The sequence below is a fragment of the Xiphias gladius genome, chromosome 4 (assembly GCF_016859285.1).
Source record: "Xiphias gladius isolate SHS-SW01 ecotype Sanya breed wild chromosome 4, ASM1685928v1, whole genome shotgun sequence".
NCBI classification, from domain to species: domain Eukaryota; kingdom Metazoa; phylum Chordata; class Actinopteri; order Istiophoriformes; family Xiphiidae; genus Xiphias; species Xiphias gladius.
Genome location: NC_053403.1, coordinates 8,608,906 through 8,636,567, shown reverse-complemented (window position 1 = coordinate 8,636,567; position 27,662 = coordinate 8,608,906). Strand labels below are relative to the sequence as shown.

Genomic DNA, 27,662 nt, shown 5'->3' with positions numbered 1-27,662 from the left:
TTGAGGCCACAATTCACTATCACCTTAATTCATCACCTTACAGTATTTTTGCGTACACAAATACACATACATCGAGCAATGCAGGCACGCATATTCAGCTGAAGTGAGCGAGTGTGTAGCTGCGTACCCAGACCCCGAGGCAGACCCAGGGAGGGAGACATAGGACAATTAAAACTCATGCTAAACAGAAAGAAACACCGACAGCTAGCAACTGGGCAGTGAGCACTCATGCATCAAAATACACACAACACACATCACAGTGGGCTGAGCGCGGCGTGAGAGGGTTTCATCCACCCCTAACAAAGCTCACCTTTTCAGTGTGAGCATCTTTGACAAGTGGCAGTATGTTCAGCCCAGTTATCCTCTTTCAAGTTTCCTACCTCCCTCTTCTCCCAAATAAGCCCCACCGCTTATTCACACATTCCACAAAACACAAACCTTATCACACAAAAAACACACGCTTGGACACATCAACCTCACCTCCCTTGCACTCTTTGTCCAGGGTCTAAACAGAGCTGTCCCCCGGGCTCTGTCACCTGTCTAAAGGGATGTGGGGCTAAGTGATGGAGGAGGGTGAGCCCAGGTCTCATCTGCTCCTCAGTGACTGAATGCGGGAGTGGACGGACGACCTTTGACCCTGGCAGGGAGGGAGATTGAGCACTGCTCCGGACCCCATTAACATTCTGCTCACACAGGCCCCATACCACAGCAGATTAACGGCTCGAACAGTGTGGATGTATAAGATTGAGGTGTGGCGACGAGGTTCTGCGCTGTGAGAAAGATCCAGTCAACCTGAACATTCGGAGCTCTGCTTCCTCACGGCAGCAAGGCAGGGGGAGTTTTTGCTGTCAAAATGCATCATCTCACAACAATTCCCCCACTATGAGGGAATCACACAGTGGTCTTTGTAGCAATGAGTAATCCTGCCGTGATTAGACTCTTAAAGGCTAAAGGTCAGGTCAAACATTGCAACTTAATGCCACCTTGCACATTTCCGCCCCGTCTTTTCCCCCTAACTTCTCCGATGTTTTGTTTCCCCTGACAGTTCTGGCCCTCCTATTCCATATACACACACAAATACATCAAAAAGACAAATAAGCCTGTCGGTTGTGTCTCTGTGCGTCTCAACATCGGCATATGTATGTACGAACTGTCAACACTGCACAGCGAGATCAAACCGGCAATCTGTCACTTCGCTGGGGATAGAGCCGGGGATTCGAGTGACTGATGACACAGAGAAATTAACCCCCTCCGATGTGGTGTGGGCACCGATTTAGTATTTAAAAAAAGGGATGGGTTTACTCTGACCTCCAGTTGGTGATCAACATTAGGCAAACAACCACCTTCATAAACAAAAACCCTTGGGCAAGCGTGTTTATTTCCCCTCCCGACACCAAACCCTCATCAGTTTGAGACTATTTTCTTTCACATACTCTCCCAATTCCACATTGTACAGTGAAGTCAGCCCAAAAAAAATGATGTTGGAGATGGAAAAAAAAAAAAAAACTGACTTGACATGGGCCATCCATCTCTACATCCATGGGTGTATCTATCTGATGCAGTATTTACCGTGGTGGGGTCAGTAGCGCACTGATTTGTGAGTGACGCTGGATTTCAGCACCACGGACAGCGCGCTGCCTCTCTCTCCAGCGCCAGGAGGAGGAGGAGGAGGAGGAGGAGGCGTGAGGAAGGAGACGACGGGTGGCTGCTGGTGTCGGTGTTGTTGGTGGTGGGGGGGGTTTCCCTGGCAGATTTCAGGAGAGGGTCTACAGGGCCGTTCCTCCACCGCCACACATCGCCCACCACCACCACCACCTCCTCCTCCTCCTCCTCCTCCACCGTACCGGGTTCCTCACACATACGGAGAAATACCGTATGTGTGAGATCACGGCTCTCATGAAATATTGATCGACCCAGCCTCACACGGGATGGACAGAGAGAGAGAGAGAGAGAGAGAGAGAGAGAGGGAGAGAGAGAGGGATGGGGTGAGGAAAGGAGGGAGGGGGTATTCCTCTGGACATGCATCCCCACCACCACCACCCTCCTCCCCCCCCCCCAAAAAAAAAAAATTCCGTTTCGTTTACTTTCATCATGACAACAAACGCTAGACTCGCCTCGCGTGAGGGTTGACGATCAGAAACATGACAAAGCAATGCGCTACACACACACACACACACACACACACACACACACACACACACACACACACACACACACACACAGAGAGAGAGAGAGAGAGAGAGGCAAAAATTGAAGGCCGACAGCGACCGAATCTAACACCATCGGCCGCCTCATAGCCGCACACTACATGCAAGCGCAAAACGTTTCCAATATTGGTGAGAGACGCGCCGTCACCGCGTTGCATTCAGAGGAATGTCCGGAGGATTCACCCACCGAACCGAGCCGGGGCCGCTATCGCGTCTCATGCGAACTCCTCGGTCGGCACTGTCATTCACAAAACGAGCCACATCCGACGTCTACGCGCATTTTCGCAGTTTCTCTCGCGTCGCCCGCTGCTCTCAACAGGGCCAAGGGTGAGCTCCTCGCCACCGACCCCACCGCCACCACATCCACCTTCGGCGAACTGTCGTGAGCGACACTTTCAAAATAAAAATAAAAAATTCGCCGCGGCCAGCCGGGTGTCAATAATGCAATCTATAGCCCGGGCATCTTTAGCGGCGACACGGCACACGGTCGGCTGTAATTTTCAGCTCTGACACGCAGGGAGAGACATGAATTATTCAATACACATAAACCGAGCTCTCCTCCGTCTTCGGCAGGGAAAACGGCTCGACGAGAAAAATCTAGGCTACACGTCCGGACACAAACCAGCGCAGAGCCCACATTTACCGCTCCCACCGCATAAGCAGCGGATGTAATGTAGCATGTAAATGCATACCGGTAAGAGAGAGACGGGGGGGGTGGGGGGTGGAGGGGGGGAAAGCGAGGCTTTAAATCGGCGTCGCCTTCACGAGGCTGCAAAAAGCCAACGAGAGACCGAGAGCCGCCGCCAAGCCAAAAAAAAAAAAAAAAAAAAAAAACCCCAAAAAAACCAAAAAAAAAAAAAAACAGCCGATATGTATGAAGATCCGGGCGGACAACCGGCGGAAATGAATTCATGGAAATGTGAGCGAAACATGAAAGAGCCGATGGGAATTTCTGCGTTTACCTGTCAAGACTCCGACCCGGATTTGGTGGTCGTGGTTCGTTAAAATCATCCCGTCTGACGCCATGTTCAGCAGCGCTGTCGCCCGCACCGAGAACTCACGGCAGGGCCCTGAGCCGATCGCATCGAACTTAGTGGGGAGAGGGAGGGGAGGAGGAGGAGGAGGAAGAGGAGGAGGAGGAGGAGGAGGAGGAGGAGGAGGAGGAAGAGGAGAGATGGAGGAGGGCTGGGATACAGGAAAGAGAAAAAAAAACAAAAAAAAACAAAAAAAAAAAAAACAGCCAGACTAGATGAGTAGAAAGCCGAGCGATCATCGGGACACCTACAGATAAGCGGGCAGGATGCGGGGGCTGTTTAAACCGCACACATCACTCAGTTGGCCGCCTGCCATGGTAGTAGTGTGGATCCCAGATTAATTCTTATGGAGACCACCATTGATTTTCTGTGAAGGCTTTTAGGGGAGACAGACTAGCAGTGCGTCTGCAGACGTCACTCAGTTTTCCTCATGTCGTTCATTTGTTGCCATTTTGGAAGCTGAAATTTTAGATCCCCTCTGCTGACAGGCCTCGAAATTGACCCCTAATTTGACGAATAACGGTATCAGTTCTCCAATCTGAAATGCATCACCTTGGAGCCCCATAAAAGCCCCCTCCCCCAAGCATCAATTTCTCCTAGATGAGATGCACCCCTGTTTTTTAGAGATTGAAGGGGCCCCCTCTAAGAGCCAGCGACAGCACCCCAGAGATGTGTCGCCTACGTCTCAATGCAGAGGCTTAAGAGAAGATCACAGTCTGACCTGTAAGAACGCAACTACATCCCCGGGCAAAAAAGCACCGCTGCTATTTATAGACTGGCTGCACGCTTCCATGGTGTATAATTTCACTTGTTTATTCTAGTGGAAGAAGAAAAAAAAAGCCCATCCTCCAGCTTCTGTGGGAATCTATCAATATACATAATTCACCAACACACGTACATGAGCACAGTAACCGTGGCAAGAAATGGGGCAACTCCTCCAGCTTGACTGGCTCACTTCAATAACGTTGCCATGTCTGTGTCCACTGACCTAACCAAAAGAATTTACACAATTCCCTCTTCCATTGTGGTACAATTAGCAACAAGAGGCGTGTGTCTGCCAGGGACATGAAAAACACATTCATGGCTTATCTGATTTCTTAATCTGAGTTGGATTTTGACTCAACGGATCTTATTTTCCTCGTGCAAGTTCCAGCACAACCCATCTGCCGCACGTCCTAATGTACTAATTCACATCAGTGAAACATAAGGAGGTGGACAATGATTAATCTTTTCATAAAATTCTGACTTAAAATTTAGGATGAGTGCATCTGTGGAAGCCAGAATTATGCAGATTCTCATTTTTAGGTCAATTTTGGCACATTTGCTACTATGCAAAGTTCAGCCGAGTTAGCTAACAAAAACTGGACAGTCGCAGCCTAACCTACCTAAGCATGATAAAGCACTTGTTATGGTTGTTGCTCTCATGAATGCTAATTCTACCTGTGCTTACAGGCTATAAGCTATGTGCTAGTTACTTTTTTTGTGTTACTGCTGTACATCAAACATTTTTATCTGCACATGCAGACACATTCAAAGGAAATTGTTTCAAACATGATTTTATTAATCTTTAAATAAACATAAGGAACAAAGTAAAACAAAGTCCCTATAAGACAAATAATTTACACATTTTCCAACTGTCTCCATACGTAATGCATATTAAGATAAATATATTTGTAGTAGCACACGTGCATGAACACTCATGAGTCTTACAGAAAATGGCAGAATTAAAGGAATTATTTGAGCATTTTTGAAAGAGGCTTTTTCGCCTTCCTGTCAAAAGTCATATGAGAAGATTGATACAATGTCTGTGTGTTAAGTGTGCAGCTAGAGCTGGGAAGAGATTAGCTTGACATAAAAACTGGAAACAGCCTCCTTCCAAAGTTTCAAATATATGCCTGCCAACACCGCTACTATTGAATGTAATTTGTTTAATCAGTACACAAATAATGTAAAATGAAAATCTGAGGTTTTACACAGAGGAATGTGCTGTTACGGTTTCTGGATAAGCAACAGTGTATCTGTTCACCCAGTATTGTGCAGTGTCTCCATTTGCAATTTGTGAGCTCGGTGTGACGACAAAACTCCATTAAGTTAGTGCATTCGTCTGTTGTTTGTACAGGAATGGTTAGAGCATATTACTCCCGGTTAAACCCACAAATTGTCGTTTTCACATTTCTGTTTGAAGGAAGATATAAATTGTTAATTAGTGAGCTCCGGAGGTGTTGCTAGACTTAATTTCAAGCTTCAGACAGAGCCAGTGTACCCGTTTTCCCCTTTTCACTCTCGATGCTAAGCTTAGCTAACCTGGCTGTAGCCTCACATTTGCTCTAAAGAGATTAGAGTGGTAGGGATCTTTTTGTGTTGGAGAAAGCGAATAAATGTACTTTCCAAAACATCAAACTTCTGCTCTAACACCAGGCTGAAAACAAGTGTGTCATTGTTGAAAGTTTCAAATCTGCTGCACCTCTAAGGTGTGGCTGAGTGTGGTCAGACCTGTATCCACACCCAGTGGTGATGTCATTACGTACTAAAATAGCCTGGAGGACGCTTCTACGTCACTGCTGCAAGGTGAGAGGTTAAACTGCTGGAGGTCACGAAAAAATAAGATTTTCAGCTGCTGTTTAGTTGCTCTTTAAAAATCACTTGTTTAAAAAAAAGTCAGAAGTTAAATTAGATGATTAGTAGACAACATCTATGGTCAAACCCACTACTGTTCTTAAAAGTTGACCCAGTCTTGTCATTTCTTTGGAAAAGGAACTAATTTGCTGGTCTACAACACGTCAGGAGATCTTGCTCCATGACATCACGACAGCGTCCAGAACCAGCATGCACAGAGAGAGGCACTGTATGCCTCATACAGTGCAAACAGAAGCTCTCTCTCTCTCTCTCTCTCACACTCACTCACTCACACACACAGACACACACACACACACACACACAGACAGACACGCTCCATGGTCCAGAGCTGGCAAGCTTTCCTGGAAGGCTGGAATTCCCTTGTTGGTGTAGAGAGGGAGAGCTGAGGAGAAGATAGTAGAGCAGAGATTTATGTAGGAAGGGAGGGAGGGAGCCATCAGGCCGAAGACATTGGGGACCCCATCTGGTGTGTAGAGAACAGTGTTTATGTAGTGTGAGAGTGCGTATGCTTGTGCACAAGTGCTAATTATAATGACGGCGTAATTACCTCACCACCGCTTGAGCTGCTCGCTGTTCATGGATAGGTGATGAGGAGGCCAGGGCCATCGCTCTCCCCTTTTCCCTCACCATCCATCACAATAATAAGCGGAGCCCCAGCAGATCGAGGGAACCATAAACATATGCTTCCTCGTCTTTTGTGGTGATCCCAGGGAAGCCCTTCTTTTTCCCCCAAGGCTCCAGATGCAAGGGGGGCTGGGTCACCTAGAGGACAGCAGCTTGTTCTGGGTGTTTGCGTTATGCAACATTAGAGGGGCTTAAGCCCTGTCTTTAGCCTGCTGGGACATTGGCAGAGGGTGGAATCTCCCCCAAAACTAAAGTATATGGAAACCGGACCAGGCTTTAGCCATACTCCTATTCTCTATTCTTACTCTTATACAAGAAAAAAAGACCACAGGAGATATTTTTGGATACCGTTTTATCACTTCTGTCTTGTGACTTTCCCCTGAAGTCTGTGGACTTGTGAAGAGGCTGGAAAAGGGTGCACATCCAGGTCATAAAGCATGCAGGACATGGTCACCAAAGAGCAATAAAGTTTTACTTCCACGCCACAGAGCCCAAGCATGCCCCATTCCTAAATAGTAAACACCAGGCTTAAGTTGTTAAATGCATGATAAATCATGTAGCTGAGTTCCACCAAGTTAAACACCTCTTTATGGCTCCAATGGTTTACCCCATCATTTTATATGGGTCAAATATTTCATTGAATATCAAACTGCACTTGATGTCTGTTTGATTAGCCAGCAGTATATCATTTTTTTTTTTTTTTTGAGAAGCAGTCAATGGAATTTTTACAATGCGATGGCAATGATCAGAGCAGACAATTAAACTTGTTACTCCTTTAACCAATCTTGTGTTATCTTGGAGATGTGCCCTGCTCATGATGTCAGGCTGCGCTTCAATTAAAATAAGAAAAAAAAAAGAAGCAAAACAAGGAAAGGGAAAATCACCCTGGGGCTTATTCAACATTATCCCACGATGCCCCTTCCAGAATACCTGACTAAATCTGGCCTCAGCTGAAGAGAAGTCAGCGAGGATGAAAAAACAAAAAACAAAAAAAAAAACAATTATCCATCCGCGAATGAACAACAGACACTTAATTCAGGACTGCTGGGGACAAAGTCTCTTGTTTAGAGACAGTAATTAGGCAACAACATGGCGAGGAGGTTGGGAAAAGTTGGAGGCGGGGTGGATTACACCTCTGTGCATCCAAGGAGAGAGAAAAATGGAGGGACAGAGATGAAGAGAGAGTAGACAAGACGGGAAGAATGAGAGAGCGGACATGAGAAGGAAGGGAGTGTGTGTTAGACAGCATTCTGTTGAGTGCAGGATCTCTGCCGACTCCCACCACCATTACAGCAGCGCAGAACATCGCCCCAGGGCTTTGGAATCAAACCCATTACATCTGATACTGGATTTCTCTCTGCTCAGAATTAATGCAATGTGGACTTGCCTTCTCTAAAGCTGGCCAGTGTCGCATAGCATCGCTGCGCAAAGAGCTGCACCACGAGGAAAAAAAAGAGGACAGGGGAGGAGGAGAGTGAGGGCCTGAGAGTCTGAGAGGGATACTGGAGAGGGAGGGTCGCTACAGCCAGAGGGGTCATTTCATATTTCAATTTTTTCTATAATATTGGAACAAGGGCTGGCTGTCTTTAATAACTTGCAGGGTATACAGTACTGTGTACACATAAAGGGGCCTACGTATATGTTTATAAAAGGGCCTTGTAGTCCATTTGCATAATTAACAGACTGGCATTTGAAAAGCAGAATGTCAGCACAAACAACCTTGGACACCAAACTACCCCGGGTCATTTTTTTCAGCCGTGTAATTGGCTCGTAATGCAGAGGAGTTAAACATAGGGATTTTCTGCCCTTAAAGCAAAAAAAAAAAAAGCAAAAAAAAAAAAAAAAAAATCGGTTCTTGTTAATAGGCTCACCTCTCCTAGATTCCTGCTGGTGATTATCAGTCAGCTCGGACGTTTGGGAGTTTACAAAGGGACCTCCGCTAAATTATGGCTCTCAAAAACATCTATTTCCACCTTTAAGTCCATCAGATCTCTTCTCTTGTATGCATCTGCAATGTAAAGGTCATCTCAGATTTAACTGAGATCTCTTATTGGTTTTAAACGAGGTTGTAAAAAAGTGCCCTCATTTTGTGCAATGTCGCTGGCAAGCCTGGCCTCATTTTCCCTGAGCTGTGCTGTAGTAGAGTGAAGGTAACACGTCCATCACTCTCTGCCTCTCTGCCTATTCGTAGTGACATGTCTGATGTAATGTTTGTGTAAGCGACCACACTCTCTGTGGCTACATAGCTGGCTTTGCACATCATGTCAACGCTACGTCTTGGCAGCTACATGCAATCTCAAGCAAATTGGTAGTGTATAGGATGAAACTCTATGTAAGGAAGCACCACAGCGGATACACAGCCAGTGAGGGTTTTTAACAAACAGGGTAAACACCTTTTAGAGAGTTTCTTTATTTAGGAAGGGAAACAGGGAAATGGTTATAAATAAAAACCTTTGATGTCTTTCATTAACCTTTTAATAAAATCATTATTTAGGACCATACAGAAGAATTTTCATGAATTGCCTGATTTGGTTTTAGATACAAAACTATGTGAATCCAACCAGACTTTAAACTTTATTCACGAACTTGCAACATATTGCTTTGCCAATTTATCAGATCCATACTGATTTTCTTTAATGTAGACCTGCCATAGAATATAGACCTGCCAGTTATGTTGTTCTCTGCCAGTTTATGGATGAATTCCACCATTACCAAAACTACATAAAAAACTTTTAAATTTAATTTCATTTGCATATATATATATGTGTGGCTATTTGACATAACTATCCATTTATTTTAATGATAAATGTTTCTCTGAAAAAGTGAAGTGTTTAATCCTGGGTTAAAGAGACTGCTAACCTATCTAAAAAGTACATTTGTTCATTTTTTGGGTGTCTGTTTTCAGTCTCTTCCACCCTGACAAGAAACACTGAATAAAATTAAATTGTTTGCATGAAAATTAAAAAAAATTAAGTAAGCGTATACTTAAAACAAAACCCCTATCTGTTGAACTTTTGTTTTCAACTTGTTCCATAGATACAGGTTTGGTTTGTTTTGCTAAAAAAAAGAAAAAGCAGCATTAAATGTCAAAATTTGAAAAGTCCGGCTTTATATGTGACCAACAACCAATCTTCCAATAGAGGTAAAGCGACATTTTAAGGCCATTTAAAGTTTAGCCCATGAAGAACCATCTCTTCCAGCACTGGAGGTGCACTGTTGATCCATTTATGCCTTCAGATGCACAGAAATGTTCCAGACACTTGTAGCTGTCTCTTGTCATCAAATCTGATATACAAGTCAGGGAGTGCGAACTGAATAAAAAAGAAAAGAGGGAGAAAAAACACCCTCTGGCACCTGTCCTTCTAAGCTGTTCCCAGAAAAAGAACCGAATCCGGGGAATTTGAAGGACGCCGCGTAGCTTTTGGGATGCAACCTCACATCCACACACCTATTAACCTCTACCAGCAGAGAAGTTGGAATGACTTTCAAGCTCCAGTGGGTCCAGTGCAGGATAATGACTGTGGTGAGTTCAGGTAATGTGGTTAGCGCGCTGTTGGGGCCAAGCTGTCAGCTCCGTGGCAGAGTTAGAGGTTGGGGTGGGGGGGTGGGGGAGGGCAAGAAACTCGGAGGAGAGAGAGAGAGAGAGAGAGAGAGAGAGAGAGAGAGAGAGTGAAGCTGGACCTGACAGGGCCTGGGAGCAGAGTCAGCGGCCTGGGCTCAGTGGCATAGCCTGACTGGATTGGACATCTTCCTGCAGAGTTCTCTCCTGAGGCTCAAACATCACACACAAATAAGCACACATAAATGTAGACACGTGCACATGTATGTGCAGAAGTATAAGTATGCATGTAGCCAAACATGCACAAACCCATTTCAGCAGATTGCCAATGCCCCCATCCTCCTCCTCTCCCTGACCTCTCATCTTCTGTTAATAGGTCTTCCTCTGTCTCCTCCCTTCTCCAATTGTGAGCCTCCCTTTCTTCCTCTCCTCCTCTTCCTCCTCTCTCCATCCCCCAAGTGAAGGTGCTGCAGAGAGCGGAGGATGTCCATAGCAGCCAGCGCTACATGACTTATTACTCATCCAGCGCTTTGGTGGACCTCCGAGCCTCATTGATGCCTGCTGGCAGTAGCGTGGAGCTGTGAACCCACACTCTCCTTGTTCTGCCAGTTAGCCTGTCAATCAGCCAGCCAGTCTGTCAGGCACTGAGGCAGCCATGCACTTAGCCCCTCTCTCTCTCGGGCCCAGGTACCAACACCTCTTATCCTCTGTTCCTACAACTAGCCCACCAGAACAGCCTCGGGGTTTGCTCTACATCCAGCTGCTCTCTTCCTGTCCGGCTTGCATGCGGACCCTTGGCCGTCACCCCTGGTGCCTCCCGCTCGCTCTCCCATTCCACCGCGGGAGCCCTGACTCACACCCAGGCCAGTCGGAAAAATAAGCCAGCCATGCAGAAGAGATAAAATGCAGAGGGGGAATACACGCAACCAATAAAAACACATCATTCAAAGTAAGGCGATAGAGAGGCAAAACTGAGGTGGGAGAAAATGTAGGACAATATGAGAGGTGAGAAGAAAGGCAGGTAAAGATTTATTGTACTCATGGCTGGGCAGAAAAGTGATTTAACACGTTCAGTATTTGCCTAACCCTATACTTAGTTTTATTTGAGTATGTCATATTGATGGAAAATCAGCAGTTTCTATGTTTTTCAGTTAGTTATAATTGAAAATATCCTCCCGTTTACCACAGCAAACATCACTGATTTAAACAAACCTTTTCCAGCTCTAAAAAAAAAAAAAAAAAATTAAATTAAATTTAAAAATTAAAAAAAAAAAAAAAAAAAGGTGCTAAAATGTACATAGATTTGACCTGGCAATTAATTTGGGAATGATAGCGGGTTATAATCCTGTGTTTTAAATTTTGATGATGGGTTGATGCTTTAGTCACAGTTTGAGCCTTTATCCTCTATTGGATATCGTAACTGTGACATTAATAGAAACAAAACAAAAATACACATTCTTGAGATCAATTATCTCTTACGTGCTTTGATAGTGAAATTTCTAATCTGGGTGAAACGCTGAGATGTTAAGCATCGAAGATTTGACAGAACAGCTGGCAAACGTCATCTTTTTAAATATTTAATCCTGAAAGAGTCAGCTTTTAAAAACAACATCATGTAAGCATAAATGCTATCTAGAATATGAATGAATACACAGATACTGACTCCATTTTGATTTTTAAATAAGTCCAAATCTAATCATTTCAAGCTCGTGATTTAAAGATAGAGTTATTTTTTGATTTGACAAGAAAAAGAAGAGACAAGAATAATTAGCAGCCTCACTCATCCTTTGCTTTCTAAACCCTGAACCCTACTCTGGCCCATTTGCATTGGTGTGTCGTCACGGGGCCAGGGGATTTAAGCTAAGCCATATCAGCTGCTGAAAAAGGACTCTGAGAAAATACACTGGCCGGGATGTGGCAAATATATTGCTGTAATGCGTTTGCAGGGGCCTGAGATCAACAATGGAGCCTGCTGAGGCAGAACCAGAGAGCTTTGCCTCTGGTAGAGTGCTCCTCAAGGACCCGGGATGCACATGTTGTAGTTTCGCAGAGGCATGTTATATTCTCAACCAGTACGTGCTCCATTCAACCTTGAGCTGCATCGAAGGCAAGAGCAATGTTGTTTGCTACGATCTAAAGTGTGTCTATTATAAGGACGCGTTTTTGAACCTGAATCTGCAAAGTGCAAGTCCACTCAGTCATTAGAGACCCCAGGGACAGGTCACAGCATTCGTCCTGATCTGGTCTCCTCTTCTCACGCAAATAAATTGAACACTGCAGCACACCCTAAACACACACATAGCCAGAGAAACACACATTAACAAACATGCATGAGTGCACATAGAGGGAGACACATTTTAACAGAAATGAATTTATTGAAATAAAAATCTGCTTTTTTGGTGCGTGGATCCTCAGCATTTGTTGAAACCACAGAGCAGCTTTACTCCCTATAAAGTAGTATTTTCTGTGTCATTGAGTCCCGGCATGGGGGTTGGGACCCTCCAAGGGGGTCTCAAGATATTCCAGAGGGGTCAGAAGATGATTCACACATCAAAGTCTATTTACAGGTCTTGGGGAGTACAACTGCATATGTGAAAAAAGTTGTATAAACCCTTTTGTGGCTCCAGAGTGAGCTACGCGAAGTCTGATAAACTGCCTCAAGTGATATGAGTTGAGTCAGCATCGGTTGGGTCTGAAGACCACAAGTTTGAAAATCACAAAATTCTGGTGTTGTGGAGTCACAAAGAATTGATTTACCAGACGTCCGCTGCCTACTCCTCCTCTCCGCTTGAGGCTATATTAACTGCTACTAGCATAACTCACCCTAATCCCCGGCTGAACTGTTGGTGTTTGAGTTGCATTGTGGGGTAATGTAGGTGCCAGGTTTTAGAGACCTGCAACCTGTTTTGAATGGTCTCTATTAACTTTCTTTTTTTTAAAGAAAGTACTGGGAAGGTTATATGCAAAACGCAAATATGAAGGTTTTATTGCAAGCGTACTTTTCCCTGCGCTGTCTTTCTTTTGCGCTCAGAAACACTACTAAAGGTCAAAACAGAAACAGAACTAATTAGACATTCAGTAGAAGCCACGCACAGTCTCCACTATAACATTTACCTGATCCCTTTTTTGCGCACAACCCGCAGTCTAAACTCTGACCTCTGCACGACACCGCATTACTGGATAATGAGGACAGCGACGTGTATGACAGTGTTGCTGTCACGCTGTGACAAATGGAGGGGGATTGTGACAAAGACGTTAAGGAGAGAGGATCATTTAGAGCTTGGGACATGTTGAAGATGTACGGGCCCAGCATGCGACGCAGCCTTAAGCAGAGCCTGACCTCCCAAGGACACACATAGGCCAGAATCCTTAACTTGCACCAGGCAGGCTCACAAGCAGGGATACCAGATATTAAAGGGGGGCGGGCGGCAACACAGGGAGTCGCTCCCCTGGCTAAAACGCCTGAAACCCTGCAGAGCAAGCTTTTATCTGGCAGACCTTAGTGGCCCACCTGAGAGCAGAGCCAGCTAGGGAGCAGAGTGTTAAGCTGTTGGCTGTCGCTGTGTCATGTCTGTGTGTTAACAGGAGGCCCAAGCTCTACTGCTGCTGCTGCTGCTGCTGCTGCTGCTGTATCTGAGGGCTCCTGCGAGATGCGTGTTGCAGTTTGATGAGTGTTTCTTGCTGCAGTGCGAGAAAGAAAGAGAGAGAGAGAGAGGCAGCGAATCCCTCCCCGTCAAAGCTTCACATTTCCTGCTGTTGCCAGCAGGGTTGCATACACATACGCACACATTTACATGCATGCACGTGCAGATAAACAAATGCGCAGTCTAAAAATGCAGATATGCATGTGAGTGCATACTCGCACAAGAATACACAAACAGTGCACACTCAGGCACGCACACAGTGAGAAAGGAAGTGCTTCAGTGACCCAGCATGGTGCGATAAGGCTGCTCTGCAATTCAGAAATATGCAACCTGCATGTTAACAACCCCTGGAGCGCAGCCTCCCTGGGGCGCTCTGCCTCTCCACCCATCCCACCAACCCAGACCTCCACCTTGCCTCACCTCACCGCAAACACAGAGAGAGGACAGAAAAGGAGGGGGAAAATGGAGGATGGACATTTTCAAAGAGGGAGAGGGAAAAGAGACATGGAAGGAGACACAGACAGATGTGTGTGCTTACAGAGAGAAGCCGAGTGTATTTCTGTTGTGTTTCTCTGTTGGTCTGCAAGCATGAGCAGTGTGTCCCCGTGAGCTGATTAGTGCCGAGCAGGGGCAAGGGGACTTGGGGAGGTGAATCACAACATATGGAGGACTAATGAAGTTCTATGTGGAGGGCTTCTCGAAAGAAAGGTTAGATGAGGCCAAATATGAGGGTGGAGTTAAGGGAAAATGGAGTGATCAAAGTGCCCAGAAAGGGAAGATGTTAGCCAGAGAGAGAGAGTGCTGCTGACAGAGAACGCAAGGGAGATAGAGGAGGGAGGGGCTGAGAAAAAAGAACCATAAACAGAGAGAAAGAGGAGAACAGAGAGAGAAAGCTGAGATCCATTCTCAGTAGTGTAGGGAGATTGGCAGGTTTCTGCGCTGGAGATGCTATTGAGAGTGACACGTCCACACGACACAGCCGTAACACATTGGCTTTGAAACTAATATCAGTCTTTTTAGTGGGACGTTGATGAAATTTGCATTTAGATTGAAATGACTTGGGTACGGCAAGGAGACCACAGAGGGCTGCAGAAAGTAAGAGAGGGGCGAAAGGGAGAGGGGTGGGGGTGTGTCTTTGCTTCAGTCACACTTATAGGATGCTCTAGCTTTGCCTGCCCTCCCCAAAACAACAACAACCAAAAAAACGAAACACAGAAACAGTCTTCCTCAAAAATATCAATACACCCTTATTGAATAATAACACCAGACATGAGTATTCTCTGCAGATTTGATGTTGTTCTACTGTATCCCGCGTTTCCTGCGTGGGTCAAGGATGAAGGGGACCTCTGCAGAGCATCCTCGTCTCCCCTCCCTCTGTTCGCCAACTGCACATGCCGGACATTTGTATCGTCCAGAGACAGAGGAGTTATGAGGAAGAGGTGGGTAGCGCGCTCAATTTGTGTCTTAATCACATTAAAATGGCCCTGTGCAATTTTCTAAACGATTTAACGAGAGGCTGTGCCGAGTGAGACGGATCACGCACTGTGTCCCAAAATTGAGTCCTGCCCGCTTAATGAAAGAGAAGGCAAAAACTTAAAGGCCCTGGAAGCCTAATTTATCAATCAGCTTATTCCTATGAATCATGAACTATGGGGTCCGACATAAACATACAGATTTCTGCCGAAGTTATAACAGATTTGGTTAATTAACATGAGAGATTTGTTTATTTTTTGTGAGCACCTCTCACTGGTTTGAAGTAGACGGGGCTCATTTGGAAAAAATGGGAAGTCACCTACTTCCATGTACCAATCAGGGCTGAACGATGTTTGATTAGGACATTGATGCCAGTCGTGGGGCCGTTTGCTTGTGTTGCAACGGAGACGCCACTGTCTGTCAAAGCCGATCAGATCACACCCACACAGTCTCGATGAGGTAGATTAGCCAACTCTCGGCGTGTGAAACTCCACGTAATAATACTTAACTGTCGCTCATTTAGTCATGACTATTTACTGTTATAGAGAAATAGTCCGGTTTCAAAATCAAGCTAATAGGGGTCTTTTACAGTAGTTTAGAAGCAGCACAGTCTCATGAGGTCATACCTTGTGCTATAGTGTTTGTCATGTGGTCATAGTTAAGTCAATCTCATTATTTTTTGGGGCCATTTTGCCGGGGACATTGTGGTTATATGATATGCGTTTTAGCCATAGGCCACTGGACGCCCCGTATTATTTAAGATTGAAATGTAACCGTTTTCATTTTTCATAGAATCTTTAACTGTTTAATATCCAGAATGCTTCTCTTATCATCACAAGACAGAAGACGTGCATTACAGCCCATGTCGTTGCTGGCATGAAGACAATCATGAATTGTTCACTTATAAAATTACTTTCTGCATTATTAATTGCGTTTCCCCATCCCCTCGGTGCTGTTTTTAATCTTTTATCATGCCTGTCAAAACCAAATATATTGACAACCAGCTGAATAACATCAAAATAAATGATAATCAACCTCAGAGACTCCTGTTTCTGTGCGTACAGCACCAACATTAGGTTAACAACGGCTTTTTCCAGAGGACAAGAGCACCACCTTGTGTTATTACTTCATAAAGGCACCAGACTTTGCCTCGACTTGCATTCTGATCACACATAGCCAGTACACCTCATACAGATGGCTGAGGACAACTGACTAGACAACTTCCGTAGTGTAACAATTAGGTGGAAATGAGTTGTCTGTCAGTACGTAGTTATGTCTCTATTAACCTCAAACCACAAAAGCTGCATCTGCACAAGAGCAGCGAAGCTCTCCGGAAAAAAACAAGCCATGTAATCTGGTGTTGAATCTATGTAAATCTTCTTTACAGAAAATCTGAAAACCTGCCCTTTGGGTTAGATCATTACAGCAGAGGGGTTTTACCAAAATAGATGGCGATTTTTGCTCTTTTTGCGAATCGGATGTAGACAATAGGATTGTAAGACGAGGATTTACTTTTAATAAAAAACAAACTACATTACATATTACCTTGATTCATGCAGCAGGGCCTGAAGCTGAGGTCATATTACTAAAACCCCAAGTGTGGCTCAGTATGGCCTGAAGGACGGATCAATACAGCATGTTTATTAAGTGGTATCCTATCTAAATAGTGTTGAAATTGGAATTCTGCAGCCACTGGCTCTTACAGTATGCCGATGTGTGCTGAGGAGACAGTGATATGCATTAGGTGGGAGATGGGATTGCATTAAGTGTTAATAGCAATTTACAATGCCACATCCCCTCCAAGGATTTATAATCTTCCGTGTAAAACAATTTAATCCTCTCTGTCAATATAATCCTGCTGATGTTATTAAAAACACTCGTGATGACATGTTGATATTACTATTTTGCCTAAGAGCCAATAACTTTAATTTACCTGGTGGGAAGGAAACTGTGTCTATGTGTGTGTGTGTGTGTGTGTGTGTGTGTGTGTGTGTGTGTCTACGTGTGTGTGTGTGTGTGAGAGACTCTTTGTGAGAGAGATGAGAAAATGAGTGATGAGATGATGGGGGAGTGCAAAACACATTTTAGTGATGAAGAAGCCCCAGGGGAGAAATAGCTCTGAACTACCTGGGTACTTACATTACAAGGTGGGGATTTTAAACAGATATCTCTCACACACACACACACACACACACACACACACACACACACACACACACACACACACACACACACACACACACACACACACACACACACACACACACGTTACGCAATAATATCATAGCTTCCCAACTATCAATTTTAATACACCTACTACTGATGGAGTAGGGAGGTGGGTCTTAGAGGGGAAGATCAGAGAAAATTAACAGAGAAAGCATCTCGATCGTGACACAATCTCCATATTTAAACGCTGAGTGAGTACCCAGCCCCTGCATAAAAAGAGAGAGAGAAAGAAAGAGTGAACAAGACATATTATAACCAGAGTAGGACACCACTCTGCAGACTGCCTCAGTCTTGTAATTCATTAAAGGCAACGATGGTTTTTTTAAAAGAGGGAGAGAAAGTAGGATGTGATTTAATGTCTTAGGGGAGATTTTAAGCCACTCTTAAAGGCTTAGCCCTCCCCCATCACACCTTAATAATGGGCTGCCATTTTGTCCAGAGTCATAGGCTAATGGTCGAATCACCATATGAATGCAGCTGCTGTGGTGTGCGCTTTTAGCTGTGAAACATTTTTATCATCCTTCCAGTATGAGGATCACTGCATGGATTAATAGAGATAGAGGATATTTTTGCTCTCGAGGTACCAGCGGTGAACAGCAGGTGTCAGTGTAGCCCTCAACCCCGGCTGCAGCCCGCTGGACTGGGGATTGAACCTTGAGTTGACTATAGAGGGGAGCGGCCTGCAGTGGACTGGCCAGCCAGAGCCGCACTGCATCAAACACAAGGTGGGTAAATTGCCATTAATAAGCAAGAGCAGGCACGGCTGGGCACTGTCACATGGCCTGGTCCAGGATTTATGTAGCCTCTGGCCCGCAAGCATCTTATAACTCATTCAGTACAACTCATTTTTAACCATCAGCAAGCGTCGGATACTCGGGACATAAATTTGCCCCACATTCTGTTACAAATGAGGGATACTGTGTGTGTGTGTGTGTGTGTGTGTGTGTGTGTGTGTGTGTGTGTGTGTGTGTGTGTGTGTGTGTGTGTGTGTGTGAGGGAGACAAAGTAAGCCCTATTTGGACTCAAAACACTCCCCCCATCCCATCTCCACATACATAGAACCAATGCAGCTACACAGTGCACACGGGGCCAAGCAGTAAGAGGGTGGTGGTGAGAGCGGGGACTCTGAACTGATTTGAGTTTTTAACACTATTCTGTTACGCTCCTCTCTGTTCCTGTGGGTTGCTCAGCACATGCAAACATTTGACTGCTCCTGTGTGGACTTTGTCCTTCGCTGCTGATGGCTACAGGCAAAGAGACTCGGCTAACCTAATTAGCCGAGTAATCTGGTCAATGATAAGTCCCAATGCTTGTAAAAGTCGTATACAGGTTAGAACATACAGCTTGTTTAAGAGCTACCTGAAAGAACCTGAAAGGATCAGCGACTGTCTCCACTATTACAGTTACTGTCATTTTACTTGTTTTGTTTTTCCTGGCTGCCTAAAATGAAACACAGGGGTATAGGTACTAGGGCTGCAACTGATAATTAGTTTAATTATTAATGTGTCTCCCAATATTTTCTCGAATATTCAATTAATTTTTCGGTCTATAAAATATCAGAAAATAGCGAAAAAGGCCCATTGTAAGTTACCAGAATCCAAAGTGACGTTTGTCAACTGCTTGTTTTTTTTCAAATAAATAGTTTGAAACCCAACAATACTCAATTTACTATCATATGTTGGAAAGATAGGAGAAAATCTACACCTTTTAACAGGGCAATGTGTAAGAATTTGCCAACTTTTGCATTCATACTCCAAACAAATAGAAGGCAGCATATTACCAGAAAGTTGGGGTATCCTCCCCTGTCGCACGAAACAAGGAAATGCACTCTTTGGTCCCTCCTCCCCCCTCCACTTCACCTGTGCCACAGTCAGGCTGGCTATCGGGCACACCGGGACAAATCCTGGTGGGCTGCCGCATCGGTGGGCCGGTGGACCCAAAACAGTAGTGGCAGGAGTGGAGGACGAGCCAAGTGAGGTCTAGGATCACGAGGGAGAGCAGCTAGAGCAGCAGCATCAATAGCTGAGCTTGAAGAAAGACGGGAGGAATGTTAGAGTGGATGGCTGCAACACAGGTTCCTAGAGTGCTGCAGGAATGAGTCTTAAAAATCAGAAATATGTTAGCATTTTTACACTTCCGATTCCCGCCCCGAAGTCGATGGGTTTTTCAAATGGGTTTTTTGGTTAGATGCCTGAAAGACGGTCTGTGGTTAACAACAAACTCTTGACATTTTCAAGTTTTATTCTACATCATAAAATTATGTCTGTAAATACCCCACTTGTGATTTTTTTTACGAGTCCTAACAAAGGGCAATTGCTAAAAAGTGGCTAAATGAGAGAAAAAGAGTTTGCCAGGCACATCAAACGTTATCACGCTGAACATGAAAACCGATCTACTCACCAGTCCACCTCTCCAGCCTTGTTGTGTTTATACTCGCACCCACTCACTATTACTAACTTTCTAAGAGGAAAGGCCTTTGCAGGAGAGGTAAGCGCGCTAGATCAATTTACAAGCTGGAAGCTCTGCGGTGGTGACGTTGAAGTCATGTGACCATGGTGCAGTTAGTTTATAGCCTTACTTTAGCTTTTTACATCTGGCGAAAAAAAAATCATAAAAGTTGTTCATCTGTGAAGATTATCTTGCTGAACAAAACGTGTAAGTATAAACTTTTGCATGTCACATGAAGAAATCCCATTGGCTTTCGTGTAGAGGGAACCAGAGTGATGCCAGCCTCCGGGTTGGCCTGCAAAAACACGTCATCCCTGCAGCACTCTGTAGCCTACTTGCAGCTACTGATTCTTCGTCCTCTCATGTTGAACTGAGGGCAGACTGGATGCTATAGTGACTCACGCATCGGTTTTTGAGACAGGCCAGGCCAGGGCTGGCTGGTTGATAACTTGCCAACTTCAGTAAATATATCTGCAACACAATACATAGGTGTCTCTGACACAACGTCAAAACTGTTATTTCTTCACATTCTGTTGATAATCTCAATTCATTTTTGAACGTTTTAAAGTAAAATTCTGACATGTTGCCCCTTTAAAGCAACAGTCTGACATTTTTGGGGAAATAAGCTTATTCATTTTCTTGCCAGGAGTTAGATGAGAGGGTTGATACCACTCTTGTATCTGTCTGTGAAATATGAAGCCACAGCCAGGAGTCAATTAGTTTAGCTTGAAACTGGGGGAAACAGGTAGCTTGGTTCTGTCCAAAGGTCACAAAATCCACCTAGCACCACCTCTAAAGCTCACTAATAATCTTGTTATATCTAGTTAAGTTAAACCCAAAGGACTAAAGTGTTCTATCCAGCCTCTGGCTGTAGCTTCATATGTAATGGACAGATAAGAATGTTCTTATCGATTTTGTCATTTTACTCTCAGCATGCAAGCAAAAATCCCAGAAGTAAGTATTGCTTAAAAAAAAAAAAAAAAAAAAAGGAAAAACCAGCAACTTCATGGAAAAACTTTGAATCAATTGTCAGATTTGTTTTAGATTCATTTTCGATTTTGTAAATAAACTATTGGTTTCAGCTGCGAAACGGTACCTTTCACTGTTACAAAAGATAACACACACATTTCTTACAAGCACAGTAGCTTGCTAACACAGATCAGTCTAACCATGAGCAGAAAATCTTCAGGCAAAAATATGTTCAAAATATTTTGGCCGTTGCTTTTATCATTTCAACAGAAAGAGACAATGCAGGGTATTAAGCACGCGTGTAAATAGCTTATAAATACAGCATAACCAGGCCAACCAATATGGCCAACATCTGGTTGTCTGTGCCGTCTCAACCAGAGACGAAAAAATGCTATCACCAAACACTGATTCACACATCCATGCATTCGCCATGGCAACAAGTTTCAACATACAGCATGGGTGTGTATTGTTTTGGCTCATGCATGAGTCTGTCCGGTTTGTGTGCACTGCACATTATGTGAAGCGTTGTGAGGTTGTGCCTTCTCTCTCATTCTGCATGTCCACTTTTAATTCTGGACGGTGTTAACACACGTCTATGAAGGCTTACTGTGCACAGTAACCGGAGGAGCAGAAAGAGAGCAGCGCTCTGCCCAGGAAGTGAGATAAGCACCTCTTTTTTGAATACCAGTCTGTGAAAAGCACAGTTTCCTCCACGGAATGAGCAGCCATTCAGTAGCAAACAATGGCTAGATGAAGTTAGAAAAAAAGGGGAAAAAAAGACGAAGCGATTGGAGATCATTTGTGTAAAAGGTTGACGGAGGGAGTAGAAGAAAGGGGAAGAGACACCGAGCACAAATACTGTCTGGAGGTAGAGAGACAGCGGGAGGCGGGGAAGGCGAGAACAATTAGCGAGAGATAAAAAGCATGGCAGGGAGGGTAAGACAACCTCCTATTACTCCTATTAATCCAATTTGGGAAAAAAAAAAGAAAAAAGAACTTAGCACACCAGAAAGGCAGATCTATTTCCCTGACAACAGCAAGTGTTTGAGGGTCATGAGTGGGCAGTCAGAGCAGGCCTCCTGCCAGGCTGAGCAGAAAACAGCATGCTGGCATTTCAGCCGGGCAGAGGGGAGCGCAGGCCCTGTCAGTGGGCACATTAACACTAATTCAACATGACTTGTTGATATATTTCCATGGCGGTAATGATGTTAATGTCAGTATTTTAATGCCTGTGCGAATGGAAATCAGAGGGAATATTAATGCCGCCGGCTGCTGATCGTGCCAAGGGTGGCGCACATTAATATGTATCGGGTAGCCCCACGTGCGTATGTGGACCGGTCTGTGTGAAGTGACTAATATCACTCCAGTTTAATGTTTCCTTCTCTGGAACTGAATTAAGCAAGCCTTTTCAATGAAATAGTTTCCACTTATTTTGCCACTAGCGCATAAAGTGGACTTAACGGCGTATGTCAGTGACCCCTGATTAACTGTAGGTCCCAACCGGTAGGTAACAGCCTGAGCCAGGGGTGAGAACAGACCATGAGAGAATCTGGTCTTTGATGGACATGAAAGCGTTTGCTGTGTCACCCTGCTGTCACAAAGTCCTTTACTGACCCAATTAATGTGTTGCCTTAACCACAAGTGGGTGGAGTAAATGTCCACTGTGGGTATTAGATCTGTGCCACTAATTAACTCTAAAGCTCTGACATGTCTGTGATTTTGCCTCATGGTTCTGCTCTCTTAAACACTCGTGTCAAAATAGAATACAGCCAAGACACATGACTAATATTACCTGTTGTAAATTGTAATCACTCAAGCACGAACCCGCTGGCAAAATGCGGTTATTTTGACTCATGTCTGGGTTTCTCTGCTTCAGAAAAAAAGCAGAAAAGCAATTTATTTCAGTTTTCAAGCTGCAACTTCATTAGTCTTATCTGCAGCAATTGTTTCAAGATGTGTAAGATTCTGTTTCGCGTCCAGACGCTCACAATGAAAGTATCATATTTTCCACTAAACATGCTCTGAGTAATCCCACAAATTGCCAGCTCCCACTTGTGATCAGATTACTCTGGTATTTCTTCCGGTGGCAGTAATGGATTAGACCTGCACGCGATAGTAAAGTGGGAGAGATTGCTGCCCTCCGTGTGATCTACTGAGTCGTCATCTAGCCCCTTTGACAACTGTATTGTTTGAAAAATCACAAGAAGGGAGGCTTCTGTGAAATCCCACCCTGTAGGGGCTCTTTAAGCTGTTCACCGCCTTCACGGCTGCACCAGTCTCAGTGATGGGATTGCGGCTCTCACTCCTCTCCCCAATGTCAGCAATGAGCTATTTAGTATTGTTGACATTTGGAGCCCCGTTGTTGTTTTCGCACCCAATTATCAAGTCCCCCCCCCCCTCCTGTAAGCACTCTCAGGGAAACACAACTTCCCTAAATGAAGTCAAACAAGGCAAGAAACTAGCAGTGAGACCGTCATAGGGTTATTTTACTTATTTGCATAGATGTAGAAAATTGAAGAAAAAAAATGGCAAATTGAACACGTGTGAAAGTACTGTTGCTTTAAAGACATTTTATTCCAGTAAAAGTCAAATTACTTGTGTAAAAATGTACTCAGATAAAAGTAAAATAAAAGCAATGTTACATGATAGTACTAAAGAACACCTTTAGGCTCCAAAATAAAGTGGATTAAAATGTCAATCTGGGACAACATCATGCTTTTCCCAGTTGGGAACCGCTCCACCAAGGCCTTACTTCCAAACCAACAATAAATTCCTTGTCTCTGCAGGCGGCACTTTTTGCTGCCTGTGCGCAACCGATTATCAATTACAAATGTATGACCACCTCCCTCAGTAGCAAGGGCGCTGGGTTCCTTTCAGAAGTGCGAGCAACAAATACGTTGCTTTTTTTCTAGTGTACGGAGCTCTAAGCATGGCTCTCCGCTGAGCTCACACACCTCCGGCTGCTGCAGAGACTGCGACACGTGGCCAGCAGACGACCAGCCGAAGGCGCTCCTCTTGCCCACTTGCCCACGTGCCTCCTGCGTCGTCGCCCTGCAGTTCTGACAGGCAGACGCGGTGGTGCACAGGGCTCCAGGTACTCATCTGAACACGAGAGAGGCGCAGATGGGTTTAGGTTCTCTCCAAGCCTGCACTTGAGCAAGCAGCAGTAAATTACGATGTCCGCAAGCTACATGACATCACCATCAGCAGCTTGCACACACACAGAGGAATTATCAGTTATCACAAGGCTATAGCATCAAGTCATGCTTTTCATATCATTTCAAAACATTTTAGTCTCATTTGGCCACACCACTTTAAAAGGTATTGTTGATTTCATATCACCCAGATTCCAGTCAAATTGTTGTTAAATGTGTGGTTAAAATTATGTTTACACTCTACCAACTATAATTTCAGCACGAGTAACTGGCATGTGGAGACATCAACCACACACATGCTTTGTACGTAATGACATTTTGGCAGCAGGCAGCCTGGTCTGTAAATGCGCCTAAACCTGCTATAATCCGAAATGTCCTTCATTTGCTATAATGCTTCCTCTGTCACACACAGCATTAACATCACTCACTGTTGTGCACTGCACACCTGAGCAATTTCCCTGTACAATGCCACTGACAGAGTTCCAAAACAAATGTACTGATGTGAAGCAGACAGAGTGTAGGCTCTGAAACGCTCTCCGCCTGAACGACATTTTCATGCTCGTGTTTCAAGAGGTCTACGGCGGTGAACCGCGTCACGGAGCCGAAAAGAGTGCCTGAACAGTTTTTGCACACTGTGTGGATGCATAGCTGTTGACGTTCACCGGAGAGAAAGTTAGAACAATCACTAAGTTTGTTATTGTTCTCACCTGAAGCTAATGAAGCTAATTCTGCGAGCCCTCTACCCCATGAAGTCCTCCAGGCTCTGCTCCAGGTTCGGGGGAGTGTCATAAACAGCAGAAAAGGCCCCAACACACCTCACTGAAGGTAGAAGTTCCTTAAGTGTCATCAGTGGAAGATGCACCACGAGCAAGTTAGCCTGACCCCGCATCCACCTGCAGCATTGCAGGTGTGTTTGATTCAATTTAGGTCACTTAGCGGTGCTGGCCCGGTTGTTTGGGAATTTTCTATTGGCTTACACATTGTTCCTGTCAAATGAGGGATTATTACCAGTGGTGGAAAGTAACAAAATAGATTCACTTCATCAGTGTTCTTCGGAACAGTTTTAGGGTATTTGTAGTATATACCTCTGGTCTGGTACATTTCAGAGGGGAAATATTGTACTTTTTATTGCACTACATTCATTTGCATGGTATGAGTTAGTTTTTACTATAAATATGATCACCTCAGATAATACGATGCATTTAGGCCGTGCATGCCCACACAGGTGTTTTCGGTAATGTGGCTGGTTGGACCTATTCAGTTGGAGCTGTGTTGTGCAGCTACGCTGTGCTTAACACTTACTAATAAGAATGATAGAGTTGTAATTTCTCCCACATAAAACTAACAGGAAAGCACTTGCTGACTAGACAAGATAATTACGTGTGCCCACAAATTATTGGTTTTCAGGACCTTGGGGCTCCAGCTGTCTGAAAAGGGCCAATCAGCATAATGAGAACTTTTAACTTGGATACTTTAAGTACCTTTTGCTTGCAATACTTATGTACTTTTACTCAAGTAGAGTTTTGAACACAGACTTATTTGTATCAGAGTATTCTTACATTGTGGTATTGCTTTTGTCTAAGTAAAGTATCTGAGTACTTCTTCCAACATTGATGCTTACCAACATTTCGGATGCATTGGTTTTTGGTTTTACCTCCAGTTAAAGTGTGTATGTCATCTGGCCTAGCTGTTTGTTTACAACCTGACTGATTGCCTGACCGCTTCTGTTTCTCGCCATGTTGTACATGTTGTAGGTTACCTTGTCCCCATATCGCAGCAATTACTTTAACGAGCAACATGTTTGTATAACCAAGAATAAAGATGAAACTATGCTGAATATGACAAGTTGTAAAAAACTGGAATTTTCCTTTAAAACTCTGATTAAGCCGTCATAAGAGATTTCATTGCCCTGGTCCCCATCCAGTGGTACTTAATTATGTAACACTATACACTCTTCCAGCAGTAAAATAGAATCATTTTAAGCACCTAATCAGAAATCATTGTGACAATCCAGTGTGTACAGCCAGAGGGAGATTACAGGACTTGGAAGCTTGGCTCTGAAAGCAGTGCTGAGGACTCGGCAGAGAGCCAGAGCCTGTTAAGGTTTGAGCTTTAGCTGAGGAGGAAGCGGGGATGCTCAGGCCTTGAGAGGGCTTAGAGACAATTGTGTGGATGAAAGCCAGGCAAAAGAGACACGCTCACAGGTGGGACATGTAAAATAGGCAGGACTCTACAACCAAGGATGCAGCCTAATAACATCAGAAGCGTCTTTATCCACAAGCCCTTCTCATTCCAGGTGTGTGTCAGCGTCCATGACAGAGCCGCAGCTTGACGCACACAATTGCTTTTTGCCAAGTGAAGCAGCAAAATCCCCAGGCCCTGCTGACATGTAATGACAAATGTGTGAACACTGGCTGGGAAACCGGCTTTGATTTCTGAAACATTGTCTGTAATAATGGTGGCAGAGGGAGGGGAGAATGCTAGAGAGTGCAAATTACAGCAAAGGCAATGGGCTGGAAAAAAGAACAGCCGTGCTGATGATAACACTGTGTGCTTTTTTGACAGAGGCCCCCACTTTAGTATCCATCGCTCAACTTATTCCGTAAAAACACATTGTCAGCTCTGAGGGGAAATGGACCGCTGAATGGCACTATTCCATAACATTTCCTGACTGAGATCTGAGGAGATATGTCTTGTAAGTGTGTCTTGTAAATGTGTAAAGGGGTTGGGGGTTACTCAATTGTTTACTCCCAACAATCTGATGCGGCACTGGATCGGAATAGATGTAAATATCATCTCAAGGTTAACTGCACACTGTTTGCTTTGAATGTGCAGTTGAACTCTTCTGCTCATCGAAGCTTCTCTAAAACTTCTTCAGTGAGAGCTGCCATATGTTTCTGCCCACGTTAATGAATTCCTGACGAGTTTAACTTGGTCCCAGGCATTTCTCACAAAACTAATGGGCCAAGAGTGAATTATTGATGAGTGTTGATCAAGGAGAGAGCAGAAAATAGGTTACCTATAAGCTCACACTCAAACACAGTGACAACCCTGAATATTTCTTCAAAAGGGGGTAAACAGGCATGTGATATGATGATAATATTCCAATCCTTTCCTTGTAATTGCTCATTTGAAAAATAAAATGAACTCCAGTGTTGCTATTGACTTGTGTTCTCTTCAATTCACAAGACCTAATTCGGCTTCGAAGCGGTGCTCAGTGGCAGTCTTATCTCTCTTTCCTTTAACTCCAGCATCCCTTTTCTGTCTTTCTCCCATGTTTGCTGTGGGCAGCAGCAGCGCAAGAGTGATGTGAGTGACCTTGGCCTGGTTCTGTGGGCTCCAGAGGACGGTCATGTCTCACAGCGATCCGTTCCTCCCCACCAATCCCGATTAGCAGGCAGGCGGCAGGCAGGCGGCAGGCAACGGACGGGAACTAAGTGTCGCAGTGCAGAGATGGCTGTCGAGGAGCTAAAGCCGGATCTCTGGCCCAGAAGAGGTGTGAAGAGGGGAGGTGGAGAGGGATTGGGACAGGGGAACAACAACCTGTGGGGCGGAGTGTGTGCATGCAAGGGAAGGGTTCTGTAGGATGAGGATAATGGAGGGATAGTTCAGCAGTGGGTCAAGGACGACAAAGAGTCAGAAGTGATCTCAGTGGGAAAGGAGATGAGAAGGCATAAAGACCTGGG

General features: G+C 44.6%; 1 protein-coding gene across 8 annotated transcripts in view; it reads right to left on the bottom strand.

Moving 5' to 3' along the window:
• Positions 1–27,662, bottom strand: part of gphnb (gephyrin b) — a 131,192-nt gene that overhangs the window by 90,958 nt on the left and 12,572 nt on the right. For 7 of the 8 annotated variants that reach the window (XM_040126036.1, XM_040126037.1, XM_040126039.1 and 4 more), the window contains exon 1: positions 3,170–3,260. The exons of the other annotated variant lie outside the window; for it this stretch is intronic. In XM_040126036.1, the coding sequence (XP_039981970.1) occupies positions 3,170–3,233 (64 nt within the window). In that variant the 5' untranslated portion in view covers positions 3,234–3,260. Of the gene's footprint in view, positions 1–3,169; positions 3,261–27,662 lie in introns of those variants that run through there. 8 annotated transcript variants of the gene reach the window in all.